The sequence below is a fragment of the Dipodomys merriami genome, unplaced genomic scaffold (assembly GCF_024711535.1).
Source record: "Dipodomys merriami isolate MVZ:Mamm:240054 unplaced genomic scaffold, mDipMer1.0.p SCAF_9, whole genome shotgun sequence".
In the NCBI taxonomy this organism is placed as follows: Eukaryota; Metazoa; Chordata; class Mammalia; order Rodentia; family Heteromyidae; genus Dipodomys; species Dipodomys merriami.
Window position 1 is genome coordinate 16459526 of NW_027206512.1, and position 22128 is coordinate 16481653.

A 22128-nucleotide genomic window follows, 5' to 3' on the forward strand; every position below is an offset into this window, starting at 1 on the left:
GATAGAAAACAAGCCTATGAGATGTATGAAAGTGTAATTGAGAGGTTAAAAGTTAAAACAACAGGGCTGGGAAGGTGGCTCAGTGGTAGAGTGCTTGCCTTGCATGCATGAGGCCCTGGGTTCGATTCCTCAGCATCACATAAGAAAAAAGCCGGAAGTGGCGCTGTGGCTCAAGTGGTAGAGCGCTAGCCTTGAGCTGAAGAGCTGAGGGACAGCGCCTAGGCCCAGAGTTCAGGCCCCACGACCGGACCCCCCCCCCAAAAAAGAAGTTAAAACAACAAAATACTACTGTACACCTTTTAGATTAACTAAAATCTGAAACTCTGATAACACTAAATGCCAGTGAGGTTGGAGCATCAGGAACTCTTGCTCACACTTGTACAAACAGTGCCACCATTTTGGAAGACAGTTGGCTGGTTTCCTAACAAAACTAAAGAGATATTTATTACAAGATCCAACACTTGGGAACCTATGACCACCCAAAACCTACACACCAATGTTTAAGAAACATTAAAACTTTATTCACAATCACCAAATCTTGGAAGTACTATAATGCCCTTCAATGCATGAATAGATAAACCGTGGTACATCCTGACACTGAAATATTATTCAGTGCCAAAATAAAATGAACTATCAAGTGATGAGAAGACTTGGAGGAATGTTAAATGCATGTTTGTAAGTGGAAAAAAATACCAATATGGGAAAAATTCATAGTGTGTTATTTCAACCATTTGACACTCTATAACAAGGAAAAACTGTTGGGAAAAGTAAAAAGACTTGGAATGTAGGACAGGAATATTTTTAGGGGAGTAAAAATATCCCCTGTTATCACTGTTTTTGATCTTACTACCCTGGTCTTGCATATGCATTTATCTGAATTGAGAAAGGGAAGGGGAATAACAAAATGGTGAGACAAAGGACAAAGGGCGAACCAATACAACAGCAATACTCACAAGACACTATGTTGGAAAATAACTTTACAACTTGAGTGTGGGGGCAAAGTCAAGGGGAGGGAAAGTGGGAGAAAAAGAAGAGAGGGGGTAACAATTTGACAAGAAATATACTCATTGCCTTACTTATGTCACTGTAACCCCTCTGTACAACACCTTTACAATAAAAATAAATTTAAAAAATACACAGTATGTCCCATCATGATGAAGACATGAAATTACACATTTGGCCAAGCTTATAGAATATGCAAAACTGAGGAGTGAACCCTGATGTAAAGTTTGGACTTTGATTATTGCAATGTGTTATCATAGCTTCGCCTGCTATAATGAATGGACCACACAGGTGAGGTGTGCTGACAATGGATAAAAACTGGCCACAGGTGGAAGTAGAGGTCTATAAGAAGTCTTTATAAAGATTCTAGTTTCATTGTCTGCTCTAAAAAGAAAAAAAAACCTTAAAATTTAAGAAAAATCTATTAAAATAAATCATCCCTTCACAGATTACAAGATAAAAAATTACATAGTTGTCTCAAAAGTTGCAGAGATAGTTTTGGTGCATTTTTAAATTAGGCAAGGTAAAAATCTCTTAACAATGTCAAAAGGGAAATAAATTTTTGTAATCCAATGAAAGATAACCTAATAAGATTTAGAGCAAATGTTCAGTATTTCACTGGAGGTTCTACCCAGTGCAGTAAGATATAAATAAACTTAAAAAGACACAGTGGAAAGTAAACAACAAATCTACCAGATGGCATGATTAACTCTATAGAAATCTAAAATGCAAAAAGAAATATTTTAATTAGAATATTTATAATATGGTAGAGGGATGCAAGATTATGAATATATAAACTGAGTATATTTTAAATTCCAGAAACACAATTCAAATAGAAATATAAATACCATTACCAAAAGCAGGAATATGCTGGGCGCCAGTGGCTCATGCCTATAATCCTAGCTACTCAGGAGGCTGAGATCTGAGGATCATGGTTCAAAGCCAGCTTGAGCAGGAAAATCCATGAGATTCTTGTTTCCAATTAACCACCAGAAAACCAGAAGTGATGCTGTGGCTCAAAGTGGTAGAGTGCTAGCCTTGAGCATAAAGCTCAAGGACAATACCCAGGCCCTGAGATCAAGCCTCACAACCAACAACAACAACAAACATGAGTATATAATGTATCTATGACTAAGTCTAACAAGATATATAACAGCTTTATTGATAACCTTATGGAAATGTGTAGAAACATAATTAAAAGACCTAAATTGATAGGTGATGTGGGACATTCTCTCTGCTATGCCGAATTAGCCAACCTGTCTTATCTCTCTTTCTGGGTAGTTCTGCTATAATTTTAGCTGGTGAAATGTTGGCAAAAGTGGTCCGTCCCAGTAAGTGATCTGGTCTTTAAAACTTCTGTGCCATGTATTCCTATGCATTCATTCTGGCTTGTTGCCAGAGCTCTAAATTCAATGGAGCCTACACCCCTGAAATCCACTTGCTGTTCAGGAAAACTCACTATCGGTGGGAGAAGTAAGTTAATGTAGAATGTCCTCTTTTGAACCTTCTTGGAAATATTTACTCTAAAATTATTTACTCTAACTCAGACACATGCACCATGTTTAAAAATATAAAGATGGAACATCCTATAGTTATTGATGCTTTGATCTACTTGGACACAGTTCCAGTAGAGTTTTTCATAGAACTTGGCATGCTGATTCTTCGATTTCTGTAGAATAACCCAGGATTTAGAATAGCCAAGACATTAATGAAGACAAACAAGAAGAGCAGCATGGAAAAAGATGGCTTTCTCAGATATGCAAGTTAATTAGAATGCTACCATTCAAACTAATTCCTAGTGGAAAAATCTGAGTTAAAACTACTGTGATTTTACATTCATAAATATCAAAATGTAAAAAGTTTGTATTAAAAAATGATGATGATGGGATGGGAAGGTGGCTCAGTGGTAGAGCGTTTGCCTTGCATGCCTGAGGCCCTGGGTTCAATTCCTCAGCACCACATAAGCACAAAGAAAAAAGCCAGAAATGGCGCTGTGGCTCAAGTGGTAGAGCGCTAGCCTTGAGCTGAAGAGCTGAGGGACAGCACCCAGGCCCAGAATTCAGGGCCACAACTGGACCCCCCCCAAAAAAAAAATGATGAGGAGGAGGTAGGACAAGAGCTCTTACATACTTCCTGTAAAGGAGGTGGTGACAGTCCAATCCCTTTGCAAAGAAGTTGGGCAATATCTAATAAGATACTACATTGACACAGTATTCCTAGTTCCTTATACCTATCCACTAGATAATATGAGAAATTAGTTCTATAGAAGTATTTCTGTAGTAATACAAAATGAGTAGTAACGTAAATGTCCATCATCAGCAGAATGGGCAAAAAAATCATGGTGTATTAATTCATAGTATTATGGTAAAGCAGTGAAAATAAATGTATCAGTGTACATTAAATTCATAAATATAATTTTGGACAAAAAAATCTCATTTTCCCCAAGATAAGTCTGATTTAATAACTGAAAGTTACATAATATTTGGAGATGTTAGATATGTGGTGAAATCAACTCAAGCAAATTCCTGAGCACTGGTGCACCCTTAGCAACAAGCAGGAAGACACTGGGAGTCATACAATAGGGTTCTCTCTTTGTTATCTTCTAGCTATTTAGCAGGTGGTGGCATGAGGTTGTTTTATGCTGTGCTTTGTAATTCCTATTTGTATTATATATTTATATATGTGTGTGTCATTTCTCAACTTTAGACATAACAATGAAACATTGATTCCAACCATATTCTATTGGTAGACAAATTAGCTATGTCATTAAAATGCAGTTAGCTATATTTATTAAGTGGTACTTAAGCTTATCAATGTTCATAGCAATGCTTCTGCTTCTCTCTTAAATACTTCCAATCTCCTCAGTTAATCCTCCCTTTGAAGCCTGACTCAAGGCTTACCTCATGCAATCACCCCTGACTTTCACAGACTTTAACATATCTTATTGAAATGATATTAACAGTTATTGCTTCATTTTTTCAACAAACATGAGTTGAAAATCTGCCATGTTATAAGTAGTATAAAACTGCATTCACCTCTACTCAAGAATCTAGGTTTATTCAAACCCAAGTAGATACTGCTGCTACCAGAAATGTAACCATGGAATGTAAATTGTGTTGGGGAATTTTGTAGGAGGGAAAAATAGGTTCTGTAATTCGAGGTGGGCTTCAAGAGATGATGGTGTGAGACTCAAGAGTTTTATGGTTTGCTCTTATGCATACAAAACTTCCCTTTATCTTGCCAGAGTACTTCAATCAAAGACTCTGAATATTTCAGCTGCATCCCCATAGCCTCACAAAGAATGGGCTGTTGTAATAACAGAGTATCCACTCATACCTTATTCTGTCTCTTTCTCTGTACTTGTCTCTATGTCTCTGTGTCTCTGTCTGCCTGTCTGAGTCTTTCTCTCTTGTCTCTATCTCCCTCTCTGGCTCTGTTTTGGTCTCTGTCTCTGTCTCTCGCTGATACTTAGTGTAAAACATCATTGCTGGCTGTTTAGAGGAAGGGCATTAGTATCAGAAGGACATTAAATTAACTTCGGGTATTGGCAGGCAGGATAAACAGATTCCATTTTACCCTTGTCTAGACTTGGGTAAAGAAAATGCCCTAAAAATGCCACATAAATATTTTTTCAGAATGTTATGTTTTCATGAATCATCTGGCTTAATTAGACTGGTCATTTCGTTTCCATTTTTATGTGACTGAGAGAACCAGTATCTGACAAATTTACTGACCCAGAGAGAAACTTCTGGGAAAAAGCTCATACTTACCGGACACAAGCTCCAGCAAGCCACAATGATAATTTGTCTGTTTCTAAATGATGCAAATCATGGCTGAAGATTTGAAAGTATCTTAAAACCATCAAGCTTACTGCAGGCAGTAGAGACTTAATATTTTAAGAAATTTACCTTAATGTGAGCCATGTTTAATAATAGAAAATTAATACTGACAAAGGAAACTTGTATACTCTAGATCTTAGTTTGAGATGCTCTTTCTAAAAAAAAATTGCTTTACTAGTGGATTTTGAGAACATAAAAGGAGTAAGATCTGCTTTCTTTCCCCTTTGATCCCTTTAATACGTAAGTCAGACCATACCATCATACTCTTTTTCTTAATCTTATGATGACTTCTTAGAAGAACACTTCAAAGTTTTTCCTGTGGTTTTCATATGCTCTCCAGAGTCTGTCCTCACTTCCTGCTTTTCTCCACATTATGGGGCAGCCATACTGATCTTCTTGCCAAGCTGTGAATTTAGCAAGCATATTTTCACCTCAAGGCATTTGTGCCAGCTCTAACTCTTGGCAATGTCACTCTTACCCAGATACTTACAGATCGCTGCTCCCTTATTTCATTCCGCTTTCCACTCAAATTTATCCAAGTACTACTTCCTGGCGAGCTTTCTTCCTGGTCACTTTTACAAGGGCATTTCATATTGTTCATGGACGTAGCTCTGATGTTTCTTTCCTCATAACATATGCTACTATGTGGCATTATATTATCATTATTGACGATATATTTCTATGTTTAATACTGATCTTTTCTGTTCAATCAGATCTATTGGAACTTGGGCTGTCTTTTAGTCCAGATGCTTTCCATGTAGTGTTATTCAACAAATAATTCCTGAATGAATGAATAAATGAAGGAACTTACCTTTCTGTTACCTAGAGTGGGTGGAGAAAAGAAAAGACCAAAGCATTGTGATGGTCCATATTGATATTCGAAATGGTATGATTTTAATAGAAAATGCACAGGGCTTGATAGAGAAGATCCAAGGTCTTCTGTATTAAGAACAACAATTTGGATAGGTCTGATTTTTTTTTTAGAATCAAAGGAAATAAAGCAAATCGTCTGCTTCTACACATTCTAAAATTTTGATCTCTCTGGACCACTATGCAAATATTACAAGAGGAAATCGGCAATTCAAATTAAAATACACTGCTTTTAAAAAGTAGGAAAAACTCTTCTAAATAGCTAATGAACTTCTTAAGAGGAAAATTAAGTGCAGTTAAAGATGAAATGAGAGCCAGTAATAAACCAACAAAATACAACATTCCCATACACTAATGCATACAAGTGTAGTTATAAGCATTGCCTCCTTGTCTCTTAAATTTCAATCTTTATATATTAACTAGGATTTTCATATTGGCTCTTTCTCCAAGGAATAGTACATGTGCTAATCTCAGCAAGTTACAAATTTTAATCTCATAATATCTCCTAGCCACCTCTTAGATATAGATTTTGTGATTCAAACTGAGTATGAAAAAAAAACAACAGTAAAAGCCTACTTTGAATTAGGTTGTTTAGATTTTTTTTTCTTGGAAGCAAATCTTTGTCATTCTGTGATAAATACTACAAAGTATCAATAAAATGTCAGGTTCCCAAGAGATTTATTTAAGGTTAAAAAAAAGATTTCAGTTTAGTATTTGAACCAAAAAAAAAATATGGTGTATTTTCTACTTCACTCACTCTTAACATTTAGGTGATTTTTCCAATGTGTTAGCTTTAATTTAAATTCAAGATTGTTGCTCTATTATTGAAACAGTCAGCGCATACCAAAACTATTAAAATGTACCTGCACAGCATGTAATCCTAGCTCCTCAGGAGGCTGAGATCTCAAGATCACAGTTCAAAGCCAGCCAGGGTCAAAAAGTCTGAGAGACTCTTAGCTCTACTAAACTACTCAGAAAACGCTGGAAGAGGCACCGTGCCTCAAGGTAAAGCACTATCTTTGAGCAAAAGAAGTTCAGGGACAGCGCTCTGAGTCCTGAGGCTACAGGACCAACAAAAAATATAATAGTAACAACAATAATAATAACAGTAATAGGTTTTACAATCACTGACATTTTTCTTTGGCAATATTTTTGCAGGTTGACTTTGGATTTGCTAAGAAAATAGGTTCTGGACAGAAAACATGGACATTCTGTGGAACTCCAGAGTATGTAGCTCCTGAGGTCATTCTCAACAAAGGACATGACTTCAGTGTCGACTTTTGGTCCCTGGGAATCCTGGTGTATGAGCTTCTAACGGGAAAGTAAGTGTGAACCTTCAAGTATTCTCCAATCTCTTCCTCAGACACATGTAAAAGTGATTCACAAATGGTAGAACTCAAAAGTATAACATTTTGGAAATCTTTTTAAAGTATGTCCCTTTCCCCCTTTTCATTTAGTGGGCTTGGAATTTTACACTGTGGAGAAAAGATTCAGGAAGCTGATGGCAAAAAGTGGCAGATCACTCTGGTTTAACTGAAAGGGGAAGGTTCATTATTATAAATAATAGATTGAGTCTGTGAAGGTTTTGATAATGCAGAATAAGAGAAAGAAAGTGGGGACATGCTGATTTTTTTCTCAATTCAAATAGATATTTTTCTAGTCCAGTTGAATTTTTTGATCAATCAAACCAAAATTAGCCACATCCTTCCATTTTCCCTGGGTATCATTAAACAGAAATGCTAAGAGAAGGCTCTGTTTTTCGTTTCATTTTTAATCCCTCTGTCAGCTCCTTTCCAGAAGTGCTAATGAATGAGGACAAGACACGACAGGGTTTTAGAAGTTAATATTTAGTTGTCATCCCCAAAGAGATTAAAAGATTGTATTAACAAGTGCAATGTCCCAAATATTTAGCACACATACTCATGAACATCTCCCCCAATACAGAATATATGGAATACTAACTCACATTTGTAAAACACTTTATGGTTCACAAAGCAGTCATATACATACTATCCAGTTTAGTTTAATTTTTATATACTTGTATGGAAGATAAGTCAGGATTTTTTATTATTACTTTATGATTTAAAATTTTACGATTATTTCTATGGTTTAAATTTAAAAGGTTAAGAAAACTAGAAAACAGAGCTTGTTCAAGATAGGTAATTTGAAAAACAAATCGTTTAAATAGGGATATTCGTAGACCCATTGCAACAATGAGATGTACAAGTCGTTATGTTGAAAACAAACTTTACAACTTTGGTGGTGGGGGGAGAGGATCGGGGGGGCGAGGAGAGGATGGGATGGGAAGGGTAAACAAAGGAGGAGGCTACAATGCTTGATAAGAAATGTACTCATTATCTTACCCATGTAATTGTAACCCCTCTGTACAGTATTTTCACAATAAAATAAAAAGATAGGTAATTTGATCGGATCTTTGTGGCTCTAAATGTGACATACTTACCATTACACATATGTGGTTTATGATCATTCTCACATTGCTTTGTAAACAAATACTCCCAATCTTCATTTTAGAGAAGATTTGCATGACATAGGTTAAGAAATACTGGATCAAGAAAATGTGGTATATACACTACACACAATGGAATTCTATGCCTCCATCAGAAAGAATGACATTGCCCCATTTGTTAGGAAATGGAAAGACTTGGAAAAAAATATATTAAGTGAAGTAATTCAGGCCCAAAGAAACATAGGTCCCATGGTTTCCCTTATTTGGAATAACTAGTATATATCTGAGACAAGCAGAAAAGGTCAGATAAGTTGATGTTAGGCGAAATGAACCCCCAAATAAGGACTCAAGTGGTTTTTCTTTCTTGCTATTGTTTTTAACATATTTATAAGATGATTTTTTTGTTGCTTTGTATGTCCCTCCCTCATGGTATAACCCTTGTTTTCACTGTATTTGATGTTGGTATAATTTGTGGAGGGGAAGGGAAAAAAACAAATCGTTTAAATACAGGTGGACCCATTGCAACAATGAGATGTACAAGTCATTATGTCAAAAAATAAACTTTACAACTTTGGCGAGAGGGGGGAAGGGAAGAGGAAGGGGAAACAAAGGAGGAGGCAACAATGCTTGATAAGAAATGTACTCATTACCTTGCCCATGTAATTGTAACCCCTCTGTACAGTATTCTCACAATAAAATTAAAAAAAAAAAAGAATGGGCTGGGCACAGTTGACTCAGGCCTATAATCCTGGCTACTCAGGAGGCTGAGGATCACGGTTCAAAGCTAGCCTAGGCAGGAAAGTCTGTGAGACTCTTATCTCCAATTAACCACCAGAAAACTGAAAGTGGCATTGTGGCTCAAGTGGTAGAGCACTTGCCTTGAGCTGAAGAGCTGAGGGACAGCACCCAGCCCAAGAGTTCAAGCCTCATGACCAACAAAAAGAAAAAGAAAAAGAAAAAGAAAAAGAAAATGAAGAAAAAAAAAAAGAAATACTGGAATTGGTCCATTGTTGGGGTTACAAGTCTCAACGCATACTTTATAAGAAGAAAACTTCAATGTCTTCTTAATTTTTTTTATTTTCAGTGTTAATGATGAAACCTAGGGCCTCAGACATACTAGATTAGTACTGTGTCACTAACATTTAGCGTTTTTAAGCTTTTCACACCATAAATTTTCATGTTATATTTCCTGTGGCTTGATTCAAATTTTGTCCATAAGCACTGGAGAAGCAGATATTTAAAAAAAATTTATATTATCTGTTATCATTTTCAGGTATTTTTTGCTTCAAATTTGGAAGAAGCAAAATTTTCCACGTAATCATTCATTGAAAATAAGTTTTCATTGAATGGCAGCTCAAGGTCATCTTAGTTGTTGGGTTTTTTTCACAGAAGGGAAATTAGATGTGGTGGCATGGGGCTGTGATCCCAGCTCTGATGAGAAGCCCCAAGTAAGTGGATCATGGCTCAGGTGATAAGATAAGAAGTAATAACAGGGTTGGAGGCTTGGCTCAGCATAGCAAGCATGAAACCTTGAGTCCAAACCCCAGAACTACCAAAACATTAAAAGTAGGCCTTGAAGGCTAAGTGCATGTGGCTCACACATGCAATCCTAATTATTCAGGAGGCCAAGATCTGAGTATTGTGGTTCATAACTAGCCCAGGCAAGAAAGTCTATGAAAATCTTATTTGCAAAAAGTTGTAAGTGGAACTGTGGCTCAAATGGTAGAATGCTAACTTTAAGCACAAATCTCAAAGACAATGTCCAAGCCCTGAGTTCAACTCACAGAAGCAGCACACACACACACACACACACACACAATGACCCTTGAGTCCCTTCCACTTAATCTGTTTTGCACCCCCATTGAGTTGTCAGCTTTTCATTGCTATGACAAAATGCCTGACATAAACACCTTAAAGGAAGTAGTTGGCTTTCTTGCATTGAAAATATAGCAGAAAAGTGCATCATGACCAAAGCGTGTGACAAAGGAAGAATGTTCACTTGGTGATTGACACAGCACAGAGATTTAAGTCCCAGTATCCCATCCAAGAACACATCTCAGGGACTTAATTTCTTTCTGTAGATCTCACTTCCCATAGGTTCTACCACCTTCTGAGGCTGCAGTCTAGTCCTTAACATATGAACCTTTTGGGGACATTCCATTTCACTTTAGTCTTTCTTCTGTAAGTGAAGAGGGACTTCAAGTTTAAGCTCATAATGGATGCTTACAGCTCTCTTCTATGGACATCTGGACTACAACACATTAACATCGTTCTTGAATCTTGTCTTTCTCCTCCACATGACTTACACCCCATTAGCAAATCCTGTTGGCTTTACTATCTATCCTGGCATAAGCTGTCTATAATAAAGCACCATAAACTTGGTAACTCAAACAGCAGACATTTATTTCTTACTGTGTTAATGGTTGGAAATCCCAGATCAGGCTGTCAGGAAGATGGAGTTGTGACAAGGACTCATCCTAGTTAAAAACTTCTGACTTATTATTTGATCATCAGATGGTGGGAAGACCACTAGCCACCACTGTGTGCTCTGCCTAAAGGGAATTGATTTCATTCATGAGAATTCCATCCTCATGTCTATAGATTCTACCTCCAATTACTATCATGCTGGGATTAAGGTTTCAATGTATAAATTTGATAGGAGGACACAATAGCCAGTCCATTTCATAGTCTAGATAGATTAAAACTTTAAACATGTCTCACCACCTTCAATTCTACTGCCCTCCACTGAGCTATCAGGCCTTTGACCATCCCTACATCACAGTTTATTCCTTGTGAATTAAAAAAAGAAAAAGATGACTCTGGTTACTGTAAATTAGATCATGGCTCAGAATATACTCCCAGATCCCACTAGTGTTATATGATGTTACTGGTGTTCCTTATACCTCTTTTCTGCTTATCCACTCCACCAGTCACTTGCCCACCTTATAGTTCCAGAACACTCTAGCCCATTCCTAAATGATGACTTTTTACTTCCTGTTTCCAGCCCACAGATAACAGTGTAGCTCATTCCTATTTCACTGTAGCTAAAAAACAATCACACTTTATTCTGTCATGCTGTGTGTGTTAATTTTATTTTTAGATACCAGATTACACTTTAAATGCATCCATTATGTGATATGAGATTAATGAAATTACTTTCTAGCGTATTTAAAATTTCTCATAAAACAATTGGTAATAAAGTGAGAGAAATGGGAGAGAAAGAAAAGGGGAGGAAAGTTGAGGAGAAGGGGAATGGAAAAGAGAAAAAGGGAAAGATAGAAGGAAGGACAGAGAGGCAGGCAGAGGAAGAGGAAGGAAGGAACAAAAGACATAGAATATGGTTTTAGAGTGTTTTATTTTGAATTTTCTCTAGCCCACCCTTTTCTGGAATTGACCAAATGATGACCTACAATTTAATTCTAAAAGGAATTGAAAAAATGGATTTTCCCAGAAAGATAACAAGGCGGCCTGAGGATTTGATCAGGAGACTTTGCAGGTGAGAATAACCCCTAGAATCTGCTTGCTTTGGAGAAAATGTTAAGGCTTGTGGGTTTCAGTTCTATACATTTTCTTATTGTGCTTTTCTGTGTTACCAAATTACATTTAAAGTAAAGCTGTTTCTATTTTACCATCTAAGTTTATCTCATGTCACAGAATCACTGTATAAGGATTCAGTTTTGCAAACTACATTTGCAAATCATCTTATAGAACTGTTATGAACAAAATAGAAGGATACATCTTGTTTTAAAATGAATGAATTAACTTACAATCTTGAGAAAAAAATCAGTGATAATAATAGTGTTACTACATGTGCTTCTTTCAATCTCTGCTTCTTTTTCTTTTTCTTTTTAAAGAGTACTTTTCTACCTTACTTTGAATGTTCCAGATTCGTTTTACTACTGAAAATCATTTATCAGAAAATTGGAGACTTACAGATTTTTGCAGGGGTGGGGCTTAAAGTCTATTGTGCTGCTGCTTTCCCCCATATTTGAACAATAAAGCATTGAAAGTTCATAAACTTTGAACATGGAATTTCTGCATGTTTAGATGTAAGTGATTCTGTAAAACTCTCCCAGTTTTCCTCAGCAAGGCTGAGGAATTCTAGAGTAGACTTATATAAAATAGGATTCATGGATTTATGGACTTAAGGACTAAGTCCTTATGTAAAATAGGGCTTAGTAAGCATTACTCATAGTTTACTTGAAGGACTAACTCAATTAGGGGCAATATATTCATAGCTTCCTTTACTCAGACATCTAACCCATGGTAAAAACTTGATGAATGGTTTTGAGTGACTAAATTAACCAAAAAATAAGTATATTATAAAGTGCCTTTGGAAAATTATCATTTCAGGCAAAATCCAACAGAAAGGCTGGGAAATCTGAAGAATGGAATCAATGACATAAAGAAGCACAGGTAGGGCTGGGAAGGTGGCTCAGTGGTAGAGCGCTTGCCTTGCATGCATGAGGCCCTGGGTTCGATTCCTCAGCACCACATAAGCAAAAAAAAGAAAAAAGCTGGAAGTGGTGCTATGGCTCAAGTGGTAGAGCACTAGCCTTGAGCTGAAGAGCTGAAGGACAGTGCCCAGGCCCAGAGTTCAGGCCCCACGACCGGACCCAAAAAAAAAAAAAAAAAAGAAGCACAGGTATATAGTTACTACTTTGGCCAGAAAAAAAATATAGCAATTGATAGAATAATATACTAATCTTGGTAGCTTCTTTTTATAAATGACAATGTTCTCTTTATAGACTCAGTTTTGCCTTCATGGCATTTTGCTTTCTCCTTGATATTTTACTAGTTTTACTATAGTTATTGTAATCAATCTCCAAATGCTTTTTTAATGCTAGAAATTCATATCAAGAATGGGTGAGTCATAAGGCAAGTTATAAAATTACATTGTATCCACTGCTGTTCTTATAATTATCTTCAAATATTAATTAGGATTCTGTGAAGGAATTGAGTTTTAATTATGACTTTGAATGGGTAAATTAAAAAAGATTCAAATTATTGTTGTTACTATTCAAGAGACTATGCCAGCTCAATCAACTACTATATAGTGCTAAGGAGAATTTTGAGGTCATATTATTGGAAGAACAATCTGCACGTAGAAGAAATTATATGACAAGTTTTGATTTTGATCTTCCTTTGGACCAGTGATAAGTGTTAAAATTGTGTCCTGAGGCGCTGGGCACAGCTCACATCCACCCACATCACAATTAGGAGGAAAAGTAACCAATTCTAGGGTGGATTGTTACATTAGCCATGGTACTTGGTAAGTTAAGTGTATTTCTATTTAGGGCACTTCCAACTTACAAAGAGTTTATCAATATATGACTTCCTCATAAGTAATTTGTATTCTATTTTGGTTTTAATTCATATTATATATTTGAAGCCTCATGCTGATTTTTACTTTTGGGGGCAAAGTACATTGGTTTACACAAAATCTCAAACAATGTGTTTTCCTTATGCAGTAATCTAACATGCCATTTCTAGTCATATGAATTTCTAAAGGCCTTCAGAATCCTTAGGAACATCCTAACTGGTTTGGTTATATATTCAAATATGGCTCTTTTTTTTTTTTTTTTTTTTTTGGTCAGTCATGGGCCTTGAACTCTGGGCCTGGGCATTGTCCCTGAGCTCTTCAGCTCAAGATGAGTGAGTGTTCTACCACTTGAGCCACAGCGCCACTTCTGGTTTTCTGGTGGTTTATTGGAGACAAAAGTCTCATAGACTTTCCTGCCTGGGTTGGCTTTGAAGTGTGATCCTCAGATCTCAGCCTCCTGAGTAGCTAGGATTACAGGCTTGAGCCACCAGTGTCAAATATGGCTCTTTAAGCCATGGAGCATTTGTTGTTGGAAAGTAAGTGTCTGAGGAAGTCCTGTAATCATTTTGTTTATAATTGACAGAAAATATCACTTCGAAAATACATTGATGGTAACAAAAATAAAACTGAGAATTTCATTATGAAAACCTTTGACAAAACAGATGTGTTCACCTTAAGAAATGCAAATGCCGGGCTGGGAAGGTGGCTCAGTGGTAGAGTGCTTGCCTTGCATGCATGAGGCCCTGGGTTCGATTCCTCAGCACTACATAAACAAAAAGAAAAAAGCCAGAAGTGGCACTGTGGCTCAAGTGGTAGAGCACTAGTCTTGAGCTGAAGAGCTTAGGGACAGCGCCCAGGCCCAGAGTTCAGGCCCCACGACTGGACCCCCCCCCCAAAAATGCAAATGCCTCCAAAATAGCTGAGTCCTCTATGGATCCTCCTCCTCCTCCTCCTCCTCCTCCTCCTCCTCCTCCTCCCCTCCCCCCCCCCCCGCCTTCTTTGCCTTCTTTGTCTTCTTTTTTTCTTTTTTAAATTTCTTTTGGCACTAGGGATGGAACCCAGGTTTCATGCATGCTAAACACACACTATCAGTGAACTACACTCCCCAGCCTTCTGTGGATATTTTCACTGAAGAATTAGGAGCACAGAGTGAAGCAAAAGGAAGCGAGGTGGCTACTGAATAGAAACACTATTCATTTTCCTTAACAGTAGCAGCACAGCCTCTAGATAAATAATTAAATAAACCCCCAAGCTGTCAACTATCCTCTATGTATTCATGAACTTCCTTGAAATAAAGCCATGTATTCAACATTGTAAACTTGTGTGGAGCTCTGCCTTCAGAATGAATTAGAAAGAGAAGGAGGGAAAGACAGAGAAGAGAGGAAAAGACAGGCATATTTGTGAATTTTATAGACATCAGAGTGCTTGCAGTATTTTAATCTTCTTTATTATCCTTTGGATTGCCTTTAATTTTGAAGCTCATTCTGTGTCTTAGATTCTAATTTATCTTCTTCCTGCATCTCACGCTGTTACCACAGTTTCTCTCTCATTATAAAATGACACATCAACATACCATTCGAGGAAACAAGTGTCCCATCAACTACAGTGATTTGTCCCATATTTTGTCCTCTTTCCCTTCATTAACTAGTTTGCATGTCTAGCTCTGAGGTAGTTGGGAAACAGAAGTGATATAATTGTTAACAGCCTCCATCTAGCATTATCCTTTATTTTTTCTTATTTACCTGACACTCATTTAAATGTAGCTGTCAGATTGTGATTGGATAAACATGCAAATGGATGCTAAAGGATTTCCTCACCTAAGCATTGTAATAAAGGCCTCTAAATATCCTTCCTTATTGGGATTGATTTGCCTATCCTTACTAAGCAAGACTGCATTTGCTATGTGTGGCAGTGGAATAAGTGTGCAGAGTGCTGGGTTGATTTGACTAATAAGATACAACAACTTTATAGTGGATTTTCTGAGCTCAGAAACAGGCTATCATTCTATTTTCCTATTTTCATGCTACTTAAACTATAAAGTTAGGAGGGATCTAGGGAAAAAGATAGTTGCCTCCTTCTCCAAATAATGGATTTTAATTAAAACAAAAGATTTATACATTGCCACCAGAATTGAAAAGGAATATTCTTAAGGTTTGACATTAGAGTTTTTCATTTTTCCCTAAACTATTTTTTCATAGAGAACAATTCATTTAGTTTTCTATTTAACAGCGATATGGCTAATTATGCCATATTGTTATGTATATTTTCCCATTTTATGTTAAACTATTTGTCTTAAAAATAATTACAGAGTTTTTCTCTCCCCTGTGCACTTACTTGTAACTAAATACTGGACATGTCTCTCAACACCTACTTTAAAAGAAGACTAAAGAACCTGGGTACAATTAATCCTTTCTTGATAAGAATAGGAATGATTTGTTTCCAGTATTATAAGATTATTTTTACTTTTAAGAATAATGTCTACAACTCTCTCAAAAACAAAGAAGCAATTTATGAGCTGCTGATGCTAATAATTTCTGGCGAATATTTTCCACACAAGAGCACATGCTAGCATTTGGGTTACTTAAAATGTGGTTAGTGTCAAAACTCCAAGTGTTAAGTGAATGACCACTCATGTTAAGTAAATATTGACATAAGTCAAATTGCAACAAGTACACCACCATAAGAAATGTTCAGGCTGCCTGATTTAGCAGATTAATAAAAAAAAATCACTGCTATTAATATTGTTGGGAATACCTACTGGGTAGAGAGCATTGTGAAAATACATTATAAGGAATGATTGCCATACTCCGTGACCAGAGTCCACCGAACTGTGTACCTAGAAATCCCTGAAAATGGAGCTTCAGCCTGTGTGAAGGGTAATGGGTGGAGCTAGGACAGAACCTCTGTGGTTTGCCAGCAAGGACAGAAGAAGGACATAAAACAGCTGGGTTGTTGTCTGACTCTTACTCTTTGACTGGAGTTCCAGCAGCTTTTACCAAAATGCTAACTAAAATGGAATGCACTAGAGTCAGCCTTCTCTGTTTTTAGTTCCTTTTCAACTGCTAAACTTAGACTTGGATATGGAAATCCAGTCAAGGACTTCACTTACACTCACTCAGGGGTGAAGAGAGGTTGAGAGAGGTGGGAGAGAACTGTTTCCCTGGAATGACACAAGTCCTAGTCTCAGTTATCATGCCCAGCAGCCTGCTCTCATTGCCCACTCTCCCCACCACCCTTGACGGAGCCAGATTTCTCTCCCAAGATGATGAACCATTTCCTTAGAATTTTGAGCTGTCTTCCATGTGATTCCTTACTATGTCCTAAAACATCTGAACGTGGACTGGCCTTTGGCCATTTCTCAGATACTCTTTTATTTTTCATTCTCCCACCCCCATTTTCTTTACATTTATATTTTAGTTTTTCCTATCTGGAAAGTCATTGCCCTGGATCTTCTAATTACATCACTCTTTTCTTTATATAGTTTTAATTCAAATATCACTTCTTTAAATAACAACCTAGCCAAAATCAACACCTCCAACTTACTTCTTCATATATGTATATTATATATATACATATATATATTATTGCAAAGATATGTTATTGTAAAGATATTGTATAAAGGTGCTACAGTTTCATGAGTAAGGTAATGAGTACATTTCCTATTGAGCATTGTTACCCTCTTCTTTGTTTTTCCCCTATCATCCCTTCCCTCCCCACCTCCCTAACTCCTCCCTCTCCCCCAAGTTGTAAAGTTCGTTTTCAACATAGTGTCTTGTACATCTCATGGTTACAGTGAGTCAGCCTGTATCCTTGTTTCAGTATTTTGTTATTTCCCTTTCCCTCCCCAAACTAGAAAAATGTATATTCAAGATGCAGAGCACCAGAATCAAATACAGTAAAAACAGGGGTTATACCACAGGGGAAGAACATACAAAAGAAGCAAAAAAGAAAAAGAAAACACACATAGTACAAGGTCAAAAGCTATGCACATACGATTGTATAAGATGATGCTAAGCGAAATGAACCCCAAGATAGGGACACAAGAGGTCTTATCTTTGTTGCTGTTGTTTTTAATGTACTATGTAATTATTTTTGTTTCTTTTGTATGTTCTTCCCCCATGGTATAACCCCGGTTTTCTTATCCAGCCATCATCTACCACTTTGTCATACTTGTTAGTATATAAAACTAAATGTTTTATATTATTTACTTGGATTTTTGTCTGTTGTCTCCCACCAAATGAAAACATTTTTAATGTAAGATCTTTGCATTTTTGATATCTGAGACTAACTTGCCTTGCCATAATTTTAAAAATTATCTTAAAGTAGTTGCACAGAGGAGTTGCCATTCAACGAAGCAGTTTATGATGAACACAATGCATCTTGATCAATGTCACTCCTTTTATAATTCTCCTCCATCCCTCTCAACTCCACCACTTCCCACAGTTTTCTTAATTTTGTACGATATGCATTGAATTTTTTTAAAATATTATTTTATTTTATTTGAGAACATACTGTACAGAGGGGCTACAATTACATGGGCAGGATAATGCATACATTTCTTACCAAGCATTATGCATTGAATTTTTAAAGAGTTGATTATTTTCTTACTTTTGAATTTTTTACATTGAATTTTATGACTGCATTCTCTTCTCCATTTCTTCCTTTTTTATTTTATTTATTTTATTTTTTATTTATTTTTGTCAGTCATGGGAATTTAACTTTGGGTCTGGGCATTGTCCCTGAGCTCTTTAGCTCAAGGCAAGCACTCTACCACTTGAGCCACAGTGCCACTTCCCACCTTTCTTCCTTTATTTCTCATAAATTTTTATTGGCTGACCTCAGTATCGCCACACAAAAGATCAGTGGATACCGAAGTGTATTATTCCACATTATTTATAAGATTCTGAGAAGAGGTTGAGAGACAGATAGACAGAGACAAACAGAGAGAGATTGTGTTTAAGAGAAGTGAGGCCTCCAGATTTTTGGTATTACATTTATAGTTTAGCGAAATTTTTATAAATATATATATAATATGTGTATCATATATGTGTATATAATATATATATGAGAATAGTCCTTTGAGATAAATGTTATAGAAGTAAGGAAAAGCTTCATCTTCTTATCAAGCTAGTTCTGCATTTTAAAATATCACTATAAAATACTCCCTTGTCTTGAAACTTTTTTTTAATTGTAAAGATACTGTACAGAGGGGTTACAATTACATGAGTAGGGTAATGAGTACATTTCCTATGGAGCATTGTCATCTCCTCCTTTGACCCACCTCCCCAACTCCTCCCTCCGCCACCCGACATTGTAAAGTTCATTTTCAACATAGTGTCCTGTATATCTCATCATCACAAAAGGTCAGACTGCATCCCCATTTAAGCATTCCGCTATACCCCTTCCCCTCACCAAATTTCAAAAATGTATATACAAGATGCAGAACACTGGAATCAAATACAGTGAAAACAGGGGTTATGCCATGGGGGAAGAACTTAAAAGAGAAACAAAAGAATCACATAGTGCATTATAAGTACATTAAAAACAATAGCACGCAAGAAAAAAACCCTTGTGTCCCTGTCTTATGGTACATTTTGCTTAACATTATTTCATGTGATCATATGTATATAGCTTTTGACCTTCTCTGTTTGTCATAGACTTGAACTAGACATTGCAAACAAGGGAAACCATGGAACCTATGTTTCTTTGGGCCTGGCTTACTTCACTTAATATAATTTTTTCCAAGTCTTTCTATTTCCTAACAAATAGGACAATGTCTTTCTTTTTGTTGGAGGCATAGAATTCCATTGCGTATATACACCACATTTTCTTGATCCATTCATCTACTGAGGGGCATTGGGATTGTTTCCATATCTTAGCTATGGTGAATAATACTGTGATAAACATGGTTGTACTGGTAGCTTTGGTATGACCTTGTTTGTGATCATTTGGGTAAATACCCAAAAGTGGGATTGCTGGGTCATAGGGAAGCTCTATGTGGAGTCTTTTGAGGAACCTCTATACTCCAAAGTGGTTGAACAAGTTTACTTTCCCACCAACAATGCAGTAGGGTTCCCTTCTGTCCACATCCCCTCCAGCATCTGTTGTTATTAGAGTTCATGATTATAGCCATTCTGACTGGGGTGAGGTGGAATCTCAATGCTGTCTTGATTTGCATTTCTTGTATGGCTAGAGACATTCAGCATTTCTTCATATGTCTATTGGCCATTCTTATTTCCTCTTCAGAGAAGAGTCTCTTTAAGTTTTTAGCCCACTTATTTATCAGGCAGTTGTTTAATTGAGGATTTGTTATTGTGGGATTTAGTTTTTTGAGTTCTAAATATTTTAGATATGAGACTCTGTCTGTTGTAGGCTAGTGACGATCTTCTCCCAGTCCATGGGCTTTTTACTGATCTTGCTAGCTATGTCCTTTGCCTTGCAGAAGTTCTGCAGCTTCATGTAATCCCATTTGTCCAACCTTTCTTTGATTTGTTGTTTCTGGATGTCTATTAAGAAAATTTTGGCCTTTGCCAAGGAGTCCTAGAGTTTCTCCTATTTCTTCCTGTAATGTTTTCAGGGTGTCTGCTTTAACTTTGAGGTCTTGAGGTCTTTGATCCATTTGGAGTTGATTCTGGTGCAGGGTGATATATAGAGATATAGCTTTAGTTTTCTACAAGTGTTTAACCAATTTCACCAGCACCAGTTACTAAAAAGGCTGTCTTCCATTCTATTTCTTTAGCTCCCTTGTCAAAGATTAGGTGGCTATAGGTCTGTGGGTTCATTTCTGGGTCTCCAGTACTATTCCATTGCTTCCCAGGTCTGTTTTTGAGCCAGTAGGAAGCTGTTTTTATTACTACGGCTTTGTAGTAGAGTTTGAAATTTAGTTGATATTCCCCTAACATTGTTCTTTCTACTAAGGATTGTTTTTGTTGTTTGGGGTCTTTTATTGTTCCATATGAATTTTTGGATTGCTTCTTCTATTTCGTTGAAGAATGAGGTTGGGATATTGATAGGTATCACACTGAATTTATAGATAGCTTTTGGCAGTATTGACATCTTCACAATGTTAATCCTTCTAATCCAGGAGCATGGGAGGTTTTTCCACTGTCTTGCAGCTTTTTATATTCACATTAGCAGGGACATCATTCCCATGTCATTGTATAGTAGCCACTCCTGTGCAAGTTTGTGCTCCTGCTTAAGATTCTACAGATATTTATTGAGCCCTATTCTGTGTCTCATACTTCCTCAAGTATTAAGGAAAGGGATAAAACTCATTGCTGAGTTGGAGCTTATAGCCTAGAGGAAGAAATAGAAAGTAAGATAAGCCAAAGAAATCAACAAGATGAGCTAGACAGTTCATGAGATAGGTAATGAGATAAAAATAAGGCTGAGAAGAATGGTAAGGTATTGAGAAGCAGGTGGGAAAGGTTGTAATATTATAGTAGATGGCTTAAAAAGCCCCTGCTATGAGGGTGACCTTTGAGACAAGACCTGAAGATACTGAGAGATAAAGAATAATCCATCATTGGGTGCAGAGGCCTTAAAGTGGGAGAGTCCTTAGCATGCTTGGGTGGCTAATAGGTGAAGCAAGTTGGCTGGAGACAATGTGGAGCTCCAATCTGAGTATGATATGTATATGTTAGTTGCCTCTTAAACAACAGGGATAACAACATTTGCAGATGGAAGCTTGTTAAACCACTGGGAAGCTCCTAAGTGGGAAGAGAGAAATTAGAATGTAAATGTTATTGAAAACCATGAGACTGAATGAGATTAATGCAGGAAACCAGGATGACTGAAAAGAGAAGGACTGGGTTCTGGAGCACACCCGCTTCAGCAGGAAATAACAGTGGATGAAGCATAACACTCAGGCAGTAGAATGTGGAAGTCAGATGAACGAAGCATTTTAGCAAGTAAAAGGAAAACTGAGACTCAAGGTGAACTTGGTGAGGGGGAGGGAATGAAACCAGACTGTAGCATAATCAACAGAAAAATGGATATGTGGAGTAGTTAACCCTTGCAAGGATTTTCTCCTACTATGGGAAAGAGAGAAATGGACTGAGAGAAGGGAACTGAGGTTAAGGATGGGGTTTGGTGTTTATTGTGTTTCTATATTGGTGATAATGATCCAGGAACAAAGACTGGAGAAAGGAGAATTTGAATATGGATTTGAATAGAAAAGAGGCAATGGAGTCAAGTATACAGAAGAGGAACTGATCCTAAGTGGAAGCAAAGACAGGTCAACAGAGAGAGAGAGAGAGAGAGAGAGAGAGAGAGAGAGAGAGAGAGAGAGAGAGAGAGAGAGAGAGAGAGAGAGAGAGAGAGAGAGAGAGAGAGAGAGGATAAATAGATAAATCAGGTAGAGAAATATATAAATGGATGAATACATAGCTTGCTAATAGTTTATTAAATAAGCAACATTCTCTCATTCCTCAGGTGGCTAAATGGGTTCAACTGGGAGGGACTGAAGGCAAGGAACCTTCCATCACCTTTACGAAGAGAGGTATGGTATTTACTATATTACTTTCTTGATTTTGTCCTTGGAATTTGTTTTTCCAAACAGATTTTAAGGAGGGGGGTGTCAAAGGCAGATGTGTCTGTGTGTCCATGCACATGCGTACCATATCTAG

At 37.0% G+C, this 22128-nt stretch overlaps 1 protein-coding gene across 4 annotated transcripts in view; it reads left to right on the plus strand.

The window, feature by feature from the left end:
• Prkg2 (protein kinase cGMP-dependent 2) overlaps positions 1 to 22128 on the plus strand; it is a 116059-nt gene that overhangs the window by 88681 nt on the left and 5250 nt on the right. For all 4 annotated transcript variants that reach the window (XM_070012967.1, XM_070012969.1, XM_070012968.1 and 1 more), the window contains 4 exons: positions 6870 to 7033; positions 11552 to 11674; positions 12532 to 12594; positions 21935 to 22001. In XM_070012967.1, the coding sequence (XP_069869068.1) occupies positions 6870 to 7033; positions 11552 to 11674; positions 12532 to 12594; positions 21935 to 22001 (417 nt within the window). The remainder of the gene's footprint in view (positions 1 to 6869; positions 7034 to 11551; positions 11675 to 12531; positions 12595 to 21934; positions 22002 to 22128) is intronic.